The sequence below is a fragment of the Falco biarmicus genome, chromosome 6, assembly GCF_023638135.1.
Source record: "Falco biarmicus isolate bFalBia1 chromosome 6, bFalBia1.pri, whole genome shotgun sequence".
NCBI classification, from domain to species: domain Eukaryota; kingdom Metazoa; phylum Chordata; class Aves; order Falconiformes; family Falconidae; genus Falco; species Falco biarmicus.
In genome coordinates, this window is record NC_079293.1 from 66,505,039 (window position 1) to 66,524,633 (window position 19,595).

The 19,595-nt window shown below is 46.3% G+C and overlaps 1 protein-coding gene across 1 annotated transcript in view; it reads left to right on the forward strand.

The window, feature by feature from the left end:
• SCML4 (Scm polycomb group protein like 4) overlaps nt 1-19,595 on the forward strand; it is an 84,062-nt gene that overhangs the window by 37,274 nt on the left and 27,193 nt on the right. The window contains exon 6 of the mRNA XM_056344536.1: nt 2,764-2,958. Within this exon, the coding sequence (XP_056200511.1) occupies nt 2,764-2,958 (195 nt within the window). The remainder of the gene's footprint in view (nt 1-2,763; nt 2,959-19,595) is intronic.

Here is a 19,595-nt window from a genome sequence, read left to right on the forward strand (position 1 = left end):
GCTAGCTCCAGAGCCCTACGTTTACCACTCTTCGAAAGTGCTGAGGCCAGGCCTGTGAGCTGAGTCTTTCAGTCAGCCAGACAAGGATGAGCAGCATTGCGAGCCCTCTCCATGCCTCACGTTGCCGACACATGTTGCTCTAAAGGAAAACTCACACAGCGTTCAGCTGGTGGTGTGTCTTCCGCATGCAGCTCATAAGCCAAATCTGTTCTCAGCTGTAAGAATTGCAAAAGTCCTGTGGCAATCCCCCATATGGCAGGACTATACAAATATATCAGAGGAATTGGAGATCACAGGGAACCTCCCAGGAGCTCCTCATCTTCCCACAGTGACACTTCTCGCTGTATCCTGATGAGTCTCCCATGCCCCACGCTGAATCCCCTGGTCTGGCTCTCAGACTGAACACGAACTTTTCTTTTAATCACAGCAAGACTTTTGTGTCACAACATTGTTCTTCCACATGGTGATGCAGTGGGAATGAAACAATGATGGGAATACAGGAACAACGCTCTCCAATGAGCTGTCGGGGATGAGTCAGGCATGAACATGAAGCCAAGGACCACAAGTCCAATCAGTTTTGCAGGAACAACAGCAGCTCAGCTGTGCCATTGGGACGCTCTTGTGTGGGAGCCCAGGCTCTGGCCCTCTGTGCAGCATATAAATCCTGCTTCTTCCCTCTCCTCTAGTTCTCTCTTATCACAGGTGTGCCTTCCCTAGGGGACATCTAAGAATGATCCAGATTTGTTCACAGAAATACAAGACTGAAGCAATTTGGTGCAAAACTTCATTTTTGCCTGGTTCTGTCCTGCATATATGATTTTAATTACAAGCAGGAGAGTCACATTGTGCCCCAAGCCTGCCAGACCCCTTGCTTTCAGTTCCTCTGAGCTGGCTCAGCTTCAGCTACCTGAGCTAAAAGCACCTGGTCAACATTGTTCCCAGCTTCATGCCTCTTCTAATCAGTGAGGAGGCGTGAATGGCCTCATAGTCATAGCGTAGCTCTGAGATTGCAGCTCACTCCCAGCCCAGCAGCAGCACAGACAGACTTTGTCATGGGCTTTACAATCTTCCCATGGCTTGGCTTACAGATGCTCAAATGGCTGTGGAGCAGGATCTCTTACAGCAGCTCAGGCCAGCAGGAAATCTCTGAAGCTATCCCAAAGATTATAACCCTAACAATGTGATTTATACTCACTAATAGTGACTGGAGGCTGTAGGACTGGAAAAAAACTTCTGGGTGGTGGAGTTCAGGCAGCCATATTATGTAGTCCTCCCTGCAAACCTGTTGACACCTGAATGTGTCCTGCTACAATTGATCTTGGGGGGTCTGTTGTGACCCCTCCACCTCTTATGGCTGGGACCTATGCATTTTTTCATTCTTGGCTGAATATATTCCCTGACATCTTTGTTCAGAAGTTTAATGCTCTGCTCTCATCTTTGAGTTCAATCTTTGATGTATTTCTAGAGGGCAGTCCTCATTCTGCTAGGCCAAAATACTTTCTGAAACTATATTTCAGTATATTCAGAAGCAAAATTTCTTTCAGTTCGTCTCTGCATTGTGAGGAAGATCGATGGATTGGTGAAAGTGCAAGTGTCTTCCCACAGCCCCATGTAGCAGAGGTGGTGATGGCTGCAGTGCCACAGGGAAACTTTCTGTTCCCTGAACATCACTGTGGCCTGGCTGTGCACCTCTGCAAATGTGAATTCACCCTTCTCAAGCCTGGATGACCAGAATGGTGTCCACCAGTCCAGCTCAGACTTTACCAGGACTTTATGTAGTGGAATTGACACTCCTTTGTCCCCCATAGAAATGCTTTGTTCAATACCTCCTTGAAATACATCTTTTTCATCACCATGTCACCTTGGTGGCTTATGGGCATCTGGTGAGCCTGTCCCATAATTTCTCCTCCCATCAGTTCATATTGAGCCTCCTCAAAAACCTATGGATCGCTGTGTACTTTCTAGTTTTTTTCCACCCATTTTTATTATTGCAGAGCTCAAGATCAGCCAGTCCTTTCTGTGCAGTCTCCCAGTCCTCTTCTCTGTTAATAATGCCTCCTAACTTACAGCATCAACAAAATCTTTTTGTGCCAGCATGGACCACTGCCAGTTCCTCTCCAGTGCTTGGGGTCTCCTGCCAGCAGAGCCTGTTGCCATCTCCTGCCTCACCTTTCACACGCAATAATTGCCAGTTCAACAAAGTTTACTCATATTTCACTGAATTCCAGATAGACCGCAACTGTCAGCCCTCCCTTGCCAATAAATGCAACAAAATCAGTAAATAAAGGCCCATGATGAAGCTAGTAGCTGTCTCATCAGTACAACCCTGGTACCTTTTATTCATTCGCAGCCATGTCTTTAATTCTTGTCTCCCCATTATCTTTTAAAACCTTGGGTATTGCTGAAGTCAGCCTAATAGCCAGTCCATCATTGGCAGATCACTTTCTTTCCCCTTCCTTAGACCAGGGTATCATAATTTCCTCCTTCCAATCATACAATACAGTTTTCAGTTGGATGCATGTATTAGAAATCCTTGCACTGCTGGCCATGCCAATAGGCACCTTTCAGAGCTCCAGGGCGAAGGTGATCTGGGTCACACAAACAGCTCCTTAAGCTCCTCCAGTTTATTTTCTGCTTCAGGTGGAGTAATTATGTAAAATATTTTAAGACATACAAATACTTGTGTGAAATCTTTTCCCCTGCTGTCATTCCTCCTCCTGCTGTGCATCCTCAGGTATTGAATTGCTCCTGCTTGCTTTCCAGTTTCAGCTTCGTTTGAGGGGAAGCAGCATCTCCTGAGCCTGCTGGTAGTGAACAGCATCGGGTATGTCCTGCGTTTCCTGAAGAAGCTCTGTCGCAGCCTCTTATGTGACAATCTCTTCAGCAACCAGCCTTTCCAGCAGTACGATGCCGTGTCAGAAAGCCCAGAGGTGTATGAAAACAGACGGATGGAGGCAGGTAGGCTGCTTGATCAGCTTGGGATAAAGATTTAACAGGGCTGAAGAAATGCCTGTCTTTTTTTGGTCCTGTATTGTATATGCTAGAGAACTGCAGGTCTGTGTGGGACCTTTCCAGAGGGAGTCAGCAGGCTGATTTGCAATATTTTTCCCAGTGGCTACAGAGGAGGCTTTCAGGTGAGAATCACTGTGTTGAGGAGGCCCAGCACAGACAGGGATATTTTTTTTTCAATTATTACCTACCTTTTTATTTCTTTTATCTCTTTTCCTAAGGCAACAAGGCTCATATGATCCCATTGTCCTTGTTTCTGTCTGTTGTAACTTTTGGTCTCATCAAGAATAGGGGTAGAAGCCTCGAAGGGATTAGGTTCCTCCAAGCTTCAGGCAGGCAGGGAGGTAGAGGGGAAATTTCTCTCTCCATCCAGCTCAACCACCATATTAGACACTACAGGTTCTCCACTGACTACCAAGCCTCCTCTGCTTGCAGACCTGCTGCAGAGCATTGCCTGTCCCTGCACCCCAGACCCTTCTCCTCAGGCACTGCCTTAGCCCATTGTCTGCAACAAGAGGTGGGCGACCGGGTGAGCATGTGGACCCCAGCCCACACTTTGGTGTCACTGCAGCATGAATCACCGCCGTAACGGCTATGCTCTGACCTGGCACTGCCTCAGCACTTTGTTGCCTGTGTGCTTCCCCACTTGCATGCCGCTTGTTTTAAGGGTCATCTGCAAAGCAGCATGGTCTGCCTTCACTCAAGGGGACCTCTTACCGGGTGAGGGGAGAGAGCCACCCACAGAATGAAGTTTTGGGTCAGTGCCATTAGCATAAATCTAAAGTAACATTATTAGCTGTAGCACACTCAGCCTGGGTCCCGATCTGTCACCTCTGTCCATGAGTGTAAACCTAAATATGAGTTGTGACTGCTAAGGGGCTTGCTTTGCTACTTGTGGGAGTGTTTCTCCTAGCTTAAAATGCCTGTGGCCACCAGTAAGGTCCCTGCCTCAGTGCTTGACTGTGTGGGGTGAAGCCTGGAGGGGCTGTGGCATGGGGCAGATGCACCCAAGGACTGGTCCAGAGAGGCGCGTGCCCTGAGCAGCACCAGGCTCCCAGGTGGATGGCATGCCTGGTCTTCCTTCTTGTCCCCACTCCAGTGCAGCCCCCATGGAGCTGGACTATGCCTGCAGCCCACATCTGCAATCAGAGGTCAGAAAGCTGTCCTGGGGCCCTACTATGGACAGCACAAAAGTTAGTTTACAGAAAACCGACATTGCCAAGTTATGGCCCTGAACCTCTGCTTCACCTGCAGGCTTCCTCCTGACTTAAATTATTTTTCCTTCTCTTTTGTTAACAACGCTGTGGGTGTTTGGGGAGCGCATTGTCTCTCATGCATTCAGTTTAATGGCAGATATATGCTGGCAGCTGAAAGAAAGGTGTTTTAGTGTCCACAATTATGATCCATGCATTGCGTGTTTTCCAGGAAGACCCTAAGTGTATGCTTTGCACGCCAAAGCTGAGAGTGGGCTGTGCACAAAGTGCAGAATTTGTTTTATCGTGCAAAGAAATCCAGCTGCCACTCTTACACATAGGGGAGGATCAGCGGGAGCCCAGATTGAAAAGCAGCATTATTTTTTCCTCTGGACTAGGACATTTGCAGCAACCTGAATGTTTCTGAGAGGTCAGGGGATTTCTGTAGCACTGAGTGAATGCAGCCCAGGAGGCCTTGCATTTGCATTTTAATTTGCATGTACATTTGCATTTTCCTTTGCATGGCAAGGCTGTATGTGACGGAAGGCAACTCCACAACTGGAGTTTTTACAGTGGCTGTTACACTCTGAGCATCTCCCTCCCTATGTAATTTCAATGCAGATGTCCCTGACACCATTGCCACGAGCTCGAGCTCGGAGACATGGCTGTAGGGAAGGCTGCTGTTCTCTGGGTCTCCCACTGCTGAAGCAGGGGGCGGGGGGCAGGCAATTAACAGCCCCCCGGAGGCAGCATGGGCTTGGCAGTATTGGTCAGGGCTAGTGTTGGCCTGGGCTCTGCTCCCTGCTGCCTGAGGGAAGAGGCAGTGAGTCCTGGGGCTTTTATATCTCCATCACCAGCAGCACTATGGTACAGTGGAGAATGTGAGCTTTGAAATAGCTGAGTGTAGCGGTTATACATGTGGTTAGAACTCTTCCAGCTTGATCACCTGGGGTCTGATAACCACTGGCCTGATAGGCGAAGAGCCGTAGGGTGGGTCAGCATGACCTGCAGAGATTTGGGTGATACCCTGTTGAAGTGAGGATGCGGGAGTCCAACAGTGAGGGAGGCTGTGATGAGCAGTGCCATTTCCAGAGTGGGCAGGTTCTCAGGTGGCTGTCTGAGCTGGCAGCCCCAAAGGAGGACTCTCCTTCTACCAAAGATTAACAGAAATAGAGCGAGACAGGGTTTGAGGACACTTTCAGCACTCCTCTAACCACCAACCTGGTGTACTAAATTTGGTGAACCTGCGTTGCTCTGCTGAAGCCTATCCATGGGCCTGGGGGTGGCTGGGGGACAGTTCAGCAGCTTCACCAGCTAACCTGCTGTCTGTGCCGCTGTGGGCCCCAGGATGCAGGCTGGAGAGCTGGGGGCTGGTTTCAGTGCAGCCATGTAGTTTGGAAAAACCACCTACAAGATTACTGCTTGGCCCCAGAGCACACATGGAGGCATGGAAGGAGAAATTAACTCTGACACATAAAGTCCTTGAAATGGAGAATTTTGGAAAGGGGAAAAGCTGCGTCTTCCCCACGGCAGCTTGGGCCCAGCTCAGGGCTGTCTGTCTGTGGTTGTGTGGCAGAGGAACTGGAGTGATGGCCTCATGCCCTTTCATGCTGTGCTCAGCCGGAGTCAGGCAGGTACATAATATTCTTGTTCATCATGTCAGGCTGTATTAAAGAGCTCTGCTGGCATCAGTGGAATAACTCCAGTTTTAGGCACTGGGGCTTAAGCCACTGAGTTTATGTTTAATACTGCATTGCCTAAATCTCCTTCCATCTCCCTGGGAGCCAGTGTTTCTCTGCAGCAAGGCCAGCACAGAGGGGACCTCTGCCACACAGAACAGAGATGGGGTTTTCCTGTGGTGGCAATAATGAGGATAGTAGGAGCTCTTCTCTCAGACAGGTCTATGAGAGCGCCTGTTGGGATAGAGCTTGCACGGAAGGAGCAGGACCATAATAAAGCACTGCAGGAAGCCATGCAAAGCAGCCACATTTTTCATTGTTTCTGTTCTCCAGCTTGTAATCGAGATGCTCGCTCTTTTAAAATCATGTGTGTTTCAGCCCCTATGTACCAATGAATTGAATACATGTATTGACTTTGGTGTAGTTACTCTTGATTTACACTGACAGAAGTGAGAGCGGAAGCCAACATCGTGTCCAGTCATATTAATCCTCTTACACCACACAGGAGTCACCTTTCAACCTTGCCCCAAAGCACATGCCCCTAAGCCATTATTCACCTGTGCTCACAGTAAACTGCCAGATGCTAATGGTTGCATACAGGCCAGGTGGGATTTGTTGATTATGCATATATCACTTACAACAATGTTTTACATGTCTGAGAAGTATGCGCTCAGCCGTCTGTACCCAGCACCAGCCTCTGCAATGATCCTGGCTGGCTGTGCATTGCCCTCCCTGCTCCTGAGCCCCTGTGCTCTGCCTGCCCTGCCAGCGCCTCTTACACCAGCACCCAGCAGCCCCACATATGGGGCAAGGGTCCCCCTCCAGACCTCTCCCAACATCAGTGGCTTCACTGCCTGGTCTTGGCACTTCTGGGAACATACTCCATGGCCCTTGCTCAGCTGTGAGGGGACTTTCTGACCTATAGGAGCAATTTGTGGGAAGCAGCTGTGGGGATGACTCCCAGGACTTCATCCAAGAAGTTCCCTACCCAGCTTCAGATCTGCATTACAGCAAATCCTGAGATGTTACCCATCCCCACAGCACTGGGGTTCAAAGCACCTCTGGACGTGCACCCCAGAATTTTCCATGACAGTGGTACTGCAGTTTGAACTAAAATGATGGGATGATCTGGGTGACCTCTGCAGAAAATTCTGTGAAGTGTGCCAGGGGCTACATGGATGAGAAGCCAACAGAGATCCTGTGAAGTGCTTCCATCCATACCCTCTGTGTTCAGCTTTCATTATGCTTCACTATGCTAAGCTCATGGAGGCTTAGATGTGAGCATGGGAAAAGGACATTTCTGGAACACCTACATACTGCTGACATGCACCTATGCTATGTTAGACTGTTATTTTTTCAGAAGAAAACGTTTGCTATGAAACTTGCCAGCAGGATAGTGGGCACAGAAATCAAAGTAATTTATCTTATGAGGGAAACATCAAACTTGATAATCATCTTCTTATTTTCCCTTTCAGGCAATTCTTTCCTTGCTCTTTCTGTCTTGAATCTTGGGTTTGGGTCATTTTGTGGTGTTCAATGATTTCTGTGCTCCATGCAGAAAAGCACGGCTGCATGTATCAGCAACAAATCTTTCTTTATGCAAGGACTCCCGTGACCACCCTGTATCCTTGTCCTCATTGTGGGTGGGGGGAAGACAGGAAGGTCTGTAAATAAGGTCCCCAGCCTTTCTCCTTTCACCATGGACAAAGCAAATTTGTATGCATAGATACCATACGGTGTACCCTACCACTGTCCATAGGAGAACAGCATCTCTTTTTCTGGCAGTGGCTGGACGTAGGGTCCCATATGGAGCAGAAGCACAGCAGAAGGTAGAGGTATCCTATGCTACATCAATGCCTCTATATATAGGAAGATGGGCTCTTCCTATCTACAAGCACTTGAAAAGCTGGTATGAGAAGTACCATAGCAATGCACTATGAGAGTGTGACTGGCAGGCAAGACACTAGGCTGGGAGCTGGATTTTGTCAGAGACATTCCCACTGATATTGTGGCCACATCACCCTTCCCTGCTGTGCCTTTTTTTGAGCACCTGTCCAAGGAGGGCTATAATTCTTGCCACCGCGTGCAAAGCACCTTTAAAACAGCTAGGAAAAAAAGAATAACACGATAGAAAACCACATATTATTACAATCAATATTTTCTGTTCCAAGCACGAAATAAACAGCAGCTCAGAAATTTCAAGCCCTAAGAGGGCAGGAAAAATGTTGTCTTTCCTCTTTCTAGTACCGTGGCGAGTTTAATCTTGTCTTGTTGCATGCTATGAGAAACAGCGCTCCTGGCTTCTCAGCACACTCAGAATAAATGGCTTTTATGGCTATCAATAGCTTTGGTTCTCTTCAGCATTTAATTATCTGCAAAGGCCATTTATTGCCTCATATATTCCTCTACCATGAACATTATCCTTTAGACAATAAATAAAATATTAAGGTCACTCTTTAAAGAGGGAGCAGAGGAACTGCACAAGCCATCCAGCCACAGCGAAGTCATAAGAAGTTTGTCTGGTCTTTGGGGCATTTGAATTGATGGCAGAGCCTGAAGTAGAGCAGAGAAAGGATGGGATGGTTGCATTCCTTTCTTCCTTCCACCTTCCTTCCTTCCTTTGCATGAGTCTGTGCATCCATCAGCAGGCTGGCCACTAGGGACCACACCACTGAGGTCTCCTGCCTGCAGCTGGAGCGCTATCCCCAGGACTGGCTTCCTGAAATGAGGCGTCCAGGGTGGTAACTGTGGCAGAGCAGAAAAAGGTAACTGCAGCTGGAGTTGCGTGTTGTCATCCAGAAACCTGGGGAGAGGCAGGAAAAGTTTCGGATGGTACAAAAGGTAGGAAGTAAAAGCAGGAGGGTGAGAGAAAGGAGACCAAAGGCAATGCTCATGTGGAGGGGTTTCACAAGGCTGCTAGTAGAGGCTTTAGCATTCGGGCCCTTTAAACCCAGACCAGGAGAAACTAACGAAACGTGTACTAAGGGGCAAATGCTGTCAGGAGGAAAAATAAGAGATGGATGGGAAAGATGAAAGTCACTTGAATTTGCCTGAAATCTGCAGAATTGGTAGAACTGCCTAAATTGCCCCTTCTGACTGTGTGACTAGTTTGCTAACCCCCAAATGAAGAAAGAGTCCCTTTCTGTTCCTTTAAGTTGATGAAATCGTATTTCCTTGTGGATGCCAAGCCCTGAAGCTATAGGCAGACATCCCTCCAGCAGTCAGCTCAGGGGAAGTCCTCCTTCCCACCTTCTGCCGGGTTATTTTACCTTCATGGCCTTGAGGGGGTGCAAGAAAATCCATCCTTTTTGAAAAGCTACCCTCCAGGGGGGTAGGCACCCTGCTCCCCGCAGTGGCTGAGGAGGAGCCAGAAGAGCCTTTTGCCCTTCAGCCCAAGATGTGCTCAGAGCCACGGCAGAGGCACTGTGCTGGAGTTTGCCTGGGCTGCAGCCATGGAGGCTAGAAGAGAGAGCTAAGCTATGAAACTGAGCGTAAAGAAGGGAAAAAAGATGCTTTATTTCTCCATATCAAAGGGTACGTGTAAGGAATGTGGATGAAATGATTGACATAAATGCTTGAAGCATGATGGATGAGATCATATTCACTACAGAAAAAAATACCCTGGCTATAAGCATTCAATTCAAACTTCACATGGGTAGTCACGTGGAGGAAACACGGACATTCTTTTAGAGACTTGGCCAGGTAAATCCTGTGATTGTAACTCTGTTTTAACTTTTAACTTTGTTTTAGCTGGTTAAGACTTTTCCACAGAGCTATATGATTCCTTCAGGAGATGTCTGAAGTTAGGAGTCTGGGCTTTGATTTTAAATAGCTTAAAGTTGAAACAGGATTTTCCATTCCTAAACTTTTTAAGTATTGATATAAATACCTGTGATCTAGTATACCCCTATTTCAAGCACTCAGATCAGCAGGCCACAGGCCAGACCGGATGATGAAAAACCTACCCCCATCCAAGTGCCATATGGATTAGCCAGCATGACCCACCAGATTTTTCATAGATGCGAGGGGAGAAAAAGATGATCCCCAGGTTCCTTGCCTTGTGCTGGTTCAAGCCACGTTAGGTAACATCGCTTGGGAGCGGCAGGCAATGTATTGGTGTAAGTTCTGATAGCTTGTGAAACCCATGGGCAGTTAGATGTGTAGCTCCTTGCTGCTGGGTTGCTGTCGCAGCCGGGGTAACAGAAAGATCGGTTTTGGCAGGGTTGTAAGACTTAGCAAGGCCAGCCATTACGAAGTAAACGACAAAACAAGAAATGTTTTGGAAGAGAGATGAATACTTGCTCAAGTTTTGTGAATGTGGATGAGAGGGCCTTTGCTTCTGGGACTGCCTGGTGAGTTACACCCATGGCAGCGCCTGGGCTTGCACCTCCATGGGAGGAAGCAGAGCCAGCTGGGAGGGGGGAAGGGGAGCCTTGTGTTTAAGCTGTTCCCATTCGACAGGTTTCAAAGCTGATGCAGAATTTTTTTCAGGGGACGTTACTGGTTTTTGCTTCAATGTTCTTCAGTTTTTCAGCTGAGTTTTTCTCCTCCCCCATGTTGCTATCTTTTTTAGTCTTTTAGTTTAAAAGCTGAAAAGGCTCCCCCTCCTTTATCTGTCTTTATTTACCTTCTGTTTCTCTCTATCCTTTTCCAATTCACTACAAAATAAATGGAAACCCACACACAACGGCACTTCCAGTTCCATGGAAATAAAACATTCTTCTTTTTTTTTTTTTTTTTTTTTTAAAGTCTTGGCCTCTGTTTAATCAACAGTGCTCCCCAGCTCCTTAGGATTTATTTGTTTGTGGTAATTATATGGAGTACATCAAAGTGCCTTTTGGAAAGTAGTATCACACAGCATCTGCCTGAAGAACATTCATCTGTTGGCAAAATGAGTGCAGAGCAGGAGATTTAAGCAATTAAGAGAGTAACAGAAACAAACTGTTGGCAGCGATGTGCGGTTTGGTGTTGGTGCCGGGATGGTGCTGGCCATGGGCAGCAATTAGAAAGGTAAGGGTGCAAGGCAAGGAGCTGCATCACCAGCAGCTGGGCAAGAGAAATATGTCCCCACCTCTCACTGAAAATAAGCTGCAGGTCGAGGTTTGGGGAACCGGGTACTTTATGGTGGGTTTCTTCATGGAAGAAGCAAGGTTACAGAAGTAATTTAAACAAAAAGGTGGCAGTGGCTTGCTTAGACTTAGCAGAGAAGCCAAAGTTAAGGAAAATGTAGCGAGGCTGGGGGTGAGTCCTGGGATGGTGTTCCGCAGCAAGCCCAGCTTCCCAGGGACATGGCACACTGGTGTGAAGGGAAACTGGCTCTCTGGGATCGTGGGGAGAGGAAAGAAAAAAAATCCCTCCAAGAAAGGGGAATTGGTGAGCTCCTAGCTGCTGGGACTGAGATTGGCCAGTGACATCAGAAGCAGTAGCTGAGAAGGCAGGAAAAGAAAGGATTTGTAAAGGGCAACTAAGGGCCCAGCTATGTTGTATTTATATGGCAGAAGAACCCCCAGAGGAAACAGAAAGTTCAGCTGAGCTGGAGCACTGGGCAGGTAGAAATGAACCAAAGATGTTATAGAAGACCTTATACCTACATATTAACACATGTACAGGCTCATGCTTTATATGTACTCTGCCTAATTTCTGGATGAGATCATCAGTTATTAATGGGCAAACACAGCTTATTTTCCAATTACTGCACTTTGCTCTAGACATCTCACTTCTTGTGTCTCAAATTACTTGTTTTTCAAACAAAAAATTGCTGTTAAATATTTTAAGGCAGTACTAAGCAATATAGTTCAGGGAGATTCATCATGGCTGTAGCAGAACAGCAACACAATATGTTCTTCCGCTGCAGAGAATCCCAGTATATGACACCTTGAAATCCTCAAATAACAGAGTAATTTTTAACTGGTCTATTCTATATACAGCTTTTTGTGACTTATATCAATGCTGATTTATAAGCATATGGAGTGCATTATAAACTACCTGGACAGAAAAGCCCCTCTAGGTACTGCTAGAAGCTGGAGACAGAAAAGATCGATCACAGCCTCTCCTGTCTCCCTCTGCTAGTGCAGAACTATTGCTGTGCTAAGACACAAAACTATACAACCCCAATAAATCTCCTTTTCATGTACACTTTGGTGTAACATAAAGGCAAAGAAGAAAGGAAGAGGATGGTGGAGCAGGTCTGAAATTAGGAGGAAGAGACCAAAGGATGACTTTGTCTAAAGGCCAGATCCCTATGTCATTGAAATCCCTTTGCCTTCACTCAAGGGTATGCAGTGCCTAAACAATTTGCCTATTCTGTAAAACAGGACTAAAACCTCCCCATTGCAACACAAGACGTTTACTCAATCATCTCCAAGCACTTAAAAAAAATCTCGATAGGTTATTTATACAGACGAGCACCTTTTATTATTAAATCTAATATATTTGTCAGCAGCTAGCTTGTGAATTTACTCTACCTTTTTACTCAGTTTGGGCAATAAAACTGTGTTAATCTGTTCCCAGCTGGTTTCATTCCCTGGTTCTACTGCATTAAACACAATGTGGCTGTTGTCTGGGCTGCAAACACTCAAGGGAAATCGTTTAAATAATGAAAAAAAATTGCCTGTGCTGAAGTCCTTGTAATCAGGACAACACTGGATTTCAGAAAATTATCTAAAAAATTTAGATTCTTGATGTTAACTGACTGGCAGCTTCTCCTTGGGGGATTCAGCATTTCAGTTACCGCAAAGTATTTTTTAGCAGCTAGGACACAGCAAGATGATACATGGTGCAGTAAAGTCTCCAGACTAAACCCGGGAGAATTCACTGCAGGTTTTATCTCCACAGTGTGACCATGGTTTCAGTGTTCATAATATCTACATTCACAACTGGATGAGGCTTATTTACATTTTCCTGTTCTGACTGAGTAGTACACCCCCTTTTTCTTCCCATGGATGCAATTGTGTGTTCCTATAAGCCATGCAGAAGTTATCCCATAGACCGAAGAACGCAGTCATGACAGCTCTGAACCGCTGTCAGCAGATGCCCTGGGCTGCCTGCTCACTCTCTGCCTCTCTGCAGCAGCCTCAGGGATGCTGTGGCTCCCTGGGGACACATCTCCATGCCACTCTGCCTTGGTGAGCAGCAAATGCTGCCATGAACCAGATATCACTCCCTGTAATGTTTTCGTCATCCAGCCAAACCATGGCAGCCACAGGCTGGTGTGGAAAAGGTTCAGTCCTTGCCCACCTGTGCAGGGTGCAGATGCGTACACCAGAGGGTGGTGTTAATATGATGTAGAAATGCCTGCTAAGGGGTGACATCATATTTTCATTGTGCTGCATGTCTGGATGGGCAATGGTCCTAAAAGGAATGGGCCGGTGCTGTAATCCCAGAGTAAATCACAGCAGGCAAAGCTGGAAAGTCTTAATCCATCATACGAAGCTCTTATCTTTAGGTAGATGCATGCAGGCTCAAGCTACAAGGAAGATAAAGGTCCATGGTCCATTTCTGTTTGGCAGACAGAGAAAAAGTTATTTTTTAATCTTTTAAGAGCTGATGTTAAAACAGAAGATAGCAGCTCAGAACCAAGCAATACCTTTCACACTCTTAAATACTGTTTAGATTTCTGCTTTCTCCCCCTCCAGTTTACTCTAGATCAAACTGGTGATTAAACTCACCTGAACTATTTCCTTCTGCATTTCTGCATTTGTTTTTTGTGTTTCCCCACTTGCATTTTTCCTCCCATGAAGGCTGAGATGCAGGGTTTCTAAACTCCACAGCTGCTTAAGACTGTCCCCTCCCACTCCCTCCCAGACAGGGCAAATGCCTGGATGTGGGGACCTGGAGCCAAGCTGAGGAACTATAAAACACAAGGGAAGATAAAACTGTACGAGCAGTCTTTCAATAGGATTTCGACACTGTGGCTGGCTCCTCTCAGAATGACTGGGAGATGAAAAAGGCTGGCCCTGGCTGGGGAGAGGAGAGGTCTGAGGAAGCTATGATATCATGCCACTTAAAATATGGAGTTCACATTTGGTCAACCCATTATAGAAAATTTATGGTAGCACTTAAAAAGGTACAGGGAAGGGTCAGAGGGCAAAGTCATCACTAAATGATATAAGGAATAGGAGATGACAGAAAAAAGAAAGAGTGGAACAGAGAAAAGAGAAAGAAAAGAAAGAAAGAAGGAAAGAAAGGAAGGAAGGAAGAAAGGAAGAAAGAAAGGAAGGAAGGAAGGAAGAAAGGAAGAAAGAAAGGAAGAAGGAAAGGAAGGAAGAAAGGAAGAAAGAAAGAAAGAAAGAAAAATCTGTATTGACTGTGACAAAAAGAAATTAATGGGGAATTTAATTAGAGCAAATACAAATGATTGAGCATTGCAGGTGGTGGAGTAAAAGGTTATGAAATTACATGGAAGTATTGGCCTAGAAGGAAGGGCAGTTGTCCCAGGAAGCTAGCGGTGTGTAAAAGAGGACCTCCCTGGTTTGGGGATCAGTGTGCAGTGTGCTCAGATGTAGGGGTGCATGTTTCCATCAGTGCCCCATGCAACCTTCACCTGGAGGCAGCCACTCCATGGCTGTGCAGGACAAATCATGTTGACTGGATATGGGGACCCTGGTCCCAGTTCACTGCCCTGACCCTGGGCTCTGCTGTCCAAGCAACAACGTGGGGACAAACCCAGAGAAAGCCATGGGGGTATCAGGAAAGGGAAAGCTGGATGAATGAAAGTGTGAGATGGATGGAAGGGGAACAGCCTGCGATAGAAATGGCTATGCAGGTCAGCAATGCAAGGAGGAGGGAAAACAGGAGACAGGAAAATAGCTGGCAAAACAGAAAGGGTGATTCTGCTGGTGTGGTAAAGCAGCATTACAGCAAGGTTGAGATGGTGGGAATACGATGGAAGGAGCAGTAGGAAGAGATGATGGTGAAGAACAAGGGGAGGAGCAAGTAGGTTGTATAAGGGAAGGGACCCTGGAACAGGTAAAGGGAGAGAGGGATCTAACGTGAGAAATTATGTGGGAGTACCAGGAGGTGGGAAAAGCAACACAAGATGTGTTTGGCCTGGGAGGAGAGGAGGCAGACTAGAGTGTCTTTGGAGTGCAGAAAGAGCTTTTACTTATAGGCTAGATTTTAGCAGAATGTTTGTGGGTTTTTAAGATAAAGAAGAAAAAATGAGGGATTAGATCTGCTGAGGAAAACGTCAGCTAAGGATCATCTTTCCTGGGTGTATGTTCTCTTTAATTTCCTGCTTAACTTAAAATTGATTTTCATTTGCTTTCCTAATGCATAATCAGAGGCAACCTTTTTTGGTCTTTCTGGAGTGTCTCTATTCCCAGATGCTACCAAAGGTCCACTGTATGTGTTCTGCATCACACATGCAGTATACTTCAATGTGGCACACAGTAGTGGCACAGATATCACTAAGGCAAAGGACTTTTTACAGAGGTGAGAGAAAAACAAGCATTTTTTTTTCATCCTAATGGAGAACTGGGGTCCAGAGATGATGAATAACCAGACTAAGGTTACTCCAGAGGTCTCCAGCAGAGCTGCGATGAACTGCAGGTTCTCATGCTGTTTTAACTCTCAACTGACCCATCTTCAGGAATTTGGCTAGGAACCATACAAGCTGCTACTTTAAAGAAACTCATCTAAAGAAATGTACGTTTTTAAATTAGGAAAGCAGTTGTTTTTTTCCTTCCTCCCTTTGCTGCATTTTAAGGTGTGCTGGATGTAACAGCCTTGGACTTTTCAATCCAGTTGCCTGTGGACCATTCATGAAAAGGAAAACTATGCCAAGACAGCTTGAGCATCTCAGGATGGTGAACAGTTATTACGGAGACTACTGTGCTCAAAGCAAAGGCTTGAAGCAGCTTTCTCATAAATCCTGCTTTAAAACATTGTGTACTAATTTCTTACTAGTGTGTGCCCTTCTGCTGACTACCTAGAAAATAAAATACAGAAGTGCGACAGAATGCAGAAGGGCTAAGCTACAGATTTATGAAACTGTTGCATTTTAAACCTCAATAGAGAGTTATATTTTCTTCTATTGTCTTAGAAAACATGTTTTCCCCTAATTGGCCGAAGTGGGATTAGTAGCTGTGAAAGCCGTACACTTTACAAGGCCTTCTGGGAGCTTACAAAATGCAGATATTTTCATACATGTCATTGATGGAGCCCCAACTGATGCAGCTTCTCTGTGATACAAACTAAACAAGGAGCTGGAGAAATATAAACACAACGAGCTTCCACAGCCTTTTATAGTTTTTGGACAGTGGAGCCCATCCATCCTGCTGCCTCCTGTGCCACTGTGGGGGGCCCTGGACCCCTTACATGAGCCCTTGCCACAGTCATCCCCCACCCTCTGTGGCTGCTTCTTGGAGTGGCAATGTCAGTCATAGAATCAGAGGACAATTCAGGTGTGAAGGGACCCTAGAAGGGATCTGGCCCAAGCCCGTGCCCAAAGCAGGGTCAGCTATGGGGTCAGAACAGGTTGCTCAGGGCTTTGTCCAGCTGGGTCTGGAAAAACTCCAGTGCCAGAGCCTGTATGGTCTCTCCCGGCAGCCTCTGCCACCACCCCACTGCCCTCATGGGGAACTGGTTCCTCCTTATCTCCAGTCTGAAGTTTTCATTTTAATTTTTTTTCCTGTTGTGTCTTGTTCTCCTGCTGTGCACCACTGTGAATAGCCTGGCTCCATCTTCTTGGAGACCTCCCCACGGGTCCTGTGGGGCTGCTGGTTCCTACCCACAAGCTGCCTCTCCCCCAGGCTGAACAAGCCCTGTTCCCCCAGCCTCTCCTAACAGGGCATGTGCTCCAGGCCCCAGGCATCTTGATGGCCCTCTGCTAAACTCCCCCATTTGTCCATGTCTGTCTGGTATCTCAGAGACCAAACCTGGATGCCAGGTTAGACCCCTGCAGTACCCCACTTTTTACTGGCCTCCATACAACATATTAACTACCACCCACTAAGCCTGATCATCAAACCAGCTTCTCACTCATCCCAGGCATAATGTTCTAACTTGGATGCAAGACTATGGTGGGAGATGGTGCTGAAAGCCTTGATGAAGTCAAGGCAAATGGCATCCACTGCTCTCCCTTTGCTCACAAATCCAGTTGCTTTACAATAGAAGGCAATCAGGTTGGTCAGGTGTGACTGATCCTTGGTGAACCCATACAGACTGTCCCTGGTCACCTTCACCTCCTTCTTTGCTGCTGCGAGAGGGGTCAGAAAATGCAGATGTCTTCTCCTGCCCTGAAGTGTCACTGGGTATAATGAATGTCTCTGTGCCCTGGAAGTCCCCTGGGCCTGCCTGCCTCTTCCCTTCCACATGTGGGTCTCTTCTGGGGGTGGACAGACTGTTGCAGGGCATGGGCTCATGGAGACATGGTTTCTCAAGGTGCACCAGCTCACGCAGTTTTACAAAGCAGCCCACACTCAGCAGGGAGCACAGAAGCTGACCAGCTGACCAGCATCTTTGAAAACTGTATGATTAAAAACCTGTAACCACACATACTTGAATGCACAGTCTCCTTTTTCCTAATCTGCATCCTCCATTTCATCAAGAGCTTCTTTTGGTCAGGAGGAGGTGACTCTGATGATCAAATCGAAGATCAGGAGCTCTGAAAAGGATTGCTTAGAAACCTGGCTGCTTGAGATGATCCCTGCTCCCCTCTGTTCAATGAAGACGTGGATATGACTTTTCAAATTCCCATAGTGCCTTCCACTGGAGCATGTTTCAAACACTAATAAAAGGAGGCTCCTGCCTGGTCTGTGGCAACAGGCATCGTTACTCCCATTTTGGAGCCCAAAGCAGAGACGTGTGGAATAAATTGATGTAGATGAAGAAAACAGTCTTAGGCAGGGTTACGAACAGAACTGACAGTGTCTGACTCCTCGTCTTAGTCTTGTACACAACTCATGGGTGTCCTTCCACGGAGAGATTTCACCCACATGTCTTATTTCACACAGACTACTGAGCGAGTCTGACATCAGTCAAAAAATCCCTGGTGTCTACTCAAAAATTTTGGAGTAATTTATATCCATAGTAATAAAAGCTGTATGCTGTTTATTTAGCAGGGCTCTTTTAATGCACTGTTTGTTGTTTTGATAGTCTGTGTCTTCTTCATATTGTAATCATATTAAAAGAGAATTCTTTTCCTGGAATAAAGAGGTAATGATTCACAAGAGGCATAATTATTCCATGCGGTGCAGGCAGAATGCTGCAGAAAGAGCTGTCTTCTTTATGCGTAAGAGCCTTTTATTGCAAGTGTTCTACACAGTAATTAAATTCCTTTGAATGAGGAGGCTTGATTGGATTTTCTTTGGTTTATTGGGAGGAGTCTGAAAAGCAAGGTATTTAGCTCAATTGCTATACAATTTTGGCATCTGTTGGAGGTTAGGGAGAAAGGTTCAGAATGTCTGATTCTTATTTCTCTTAGGCTAGTGTCACGTTAGCTGAACTCCATTGAATTCAATTGAATTGTACCCTGTCTGTACTTGGGTGAGAATCAATCTCAGAAATCTCTGGCAGAAAGCAGCAGGATACCTGACTGCACACTGTCAGGATCCAAATTATCTAAGGGAAAAAAGCCTTGCTAACAGCAAGTTACTTGCAGTTGGAAATGCAAGTACCCAACAGCGAGGAAACTTCACATTTACAGCTGTCCTTCAGATCTGATATTTGCCTTATGGCGAGTCCAGCCTTGGCCCAAGATGGGACAGAGTTTTAAAAGACAGCAGCAAGAAAATGAAGTCAGGCAATCATCTAACAAAAATCTGTCCTGTCGCTTGACACACGAGCCAGGATGCTGGCATGGCAGAACTCTTGAGTATTTGAGTTGTCAAACTAAATCATGTTTGTTTAACATCAACTACTGTACAGAGCTGCCAAGGTTTTTCTTTCAAAGAAAAAGAGTAAAAATGAAAATTAAAAGGAAAATTCTATTATATACAGCCTCAACACCTATTAGCAATGGGTTTGGGTCTTGTAGCATAAATTACAGCATAAATTCTTTCTGTTACTCAATAAGGCTACGCAATACATCAGGAAGCGTGTGTTGTTCAGGCAGGGAAGGAGATGTGTGAAACCATGGGGGTAACTTCAACCTGCTCAGGTGTCTCTGGAGCGACAGTACACATGATGAGCAAAGTGGCATTTTCAACAGCTCAAAGAAATGTTGTGGGGCAATGGGAGGCACCTTCCTACTCTGGGGGCAGATGTTAACACCTCATCTCATCCAGTGAGAGTGGGAACCTCTGAAGAGCCGGTTGCCTGTATTTGTAGGGGTTATGTGAAGGTCTGGATCTCGGAGAGGTGCTGGTGGAGGAGAGGGTCCTGGGGCTGTGTGAGGGGAGGGCTGGTTTTGCAGGGAGAGCAGCGGTGGGGATGAAGAGGAGGAAGAGTTTTGATTATATTTTGTGAAGACAAAAAGGCAAGTAGGAAGGAGCTTGGATATTGAGGCCTGTTGGGAGGAGACTGGGACTGGTGGACCTAGACCTAGGTTTGAGGGGAACTAGAAAAACAAGTCTGTGTAATGCAAAACCTGGGGCTAGACCTGCTTCGTGCCTGTATGTTAGACCTCGCAAGCAAAGGGGAATATAAGGGTCTAAAACAGGTCTATAAGTGCAAAATTTGGTTTATTGGGAGGGGTCTGAAAAGCAAGGTATTTAGCTCCTACACAGTGCACAAAATGCAATGCAGAGGAGAGGAACCAGAGCAATGGTTTGCA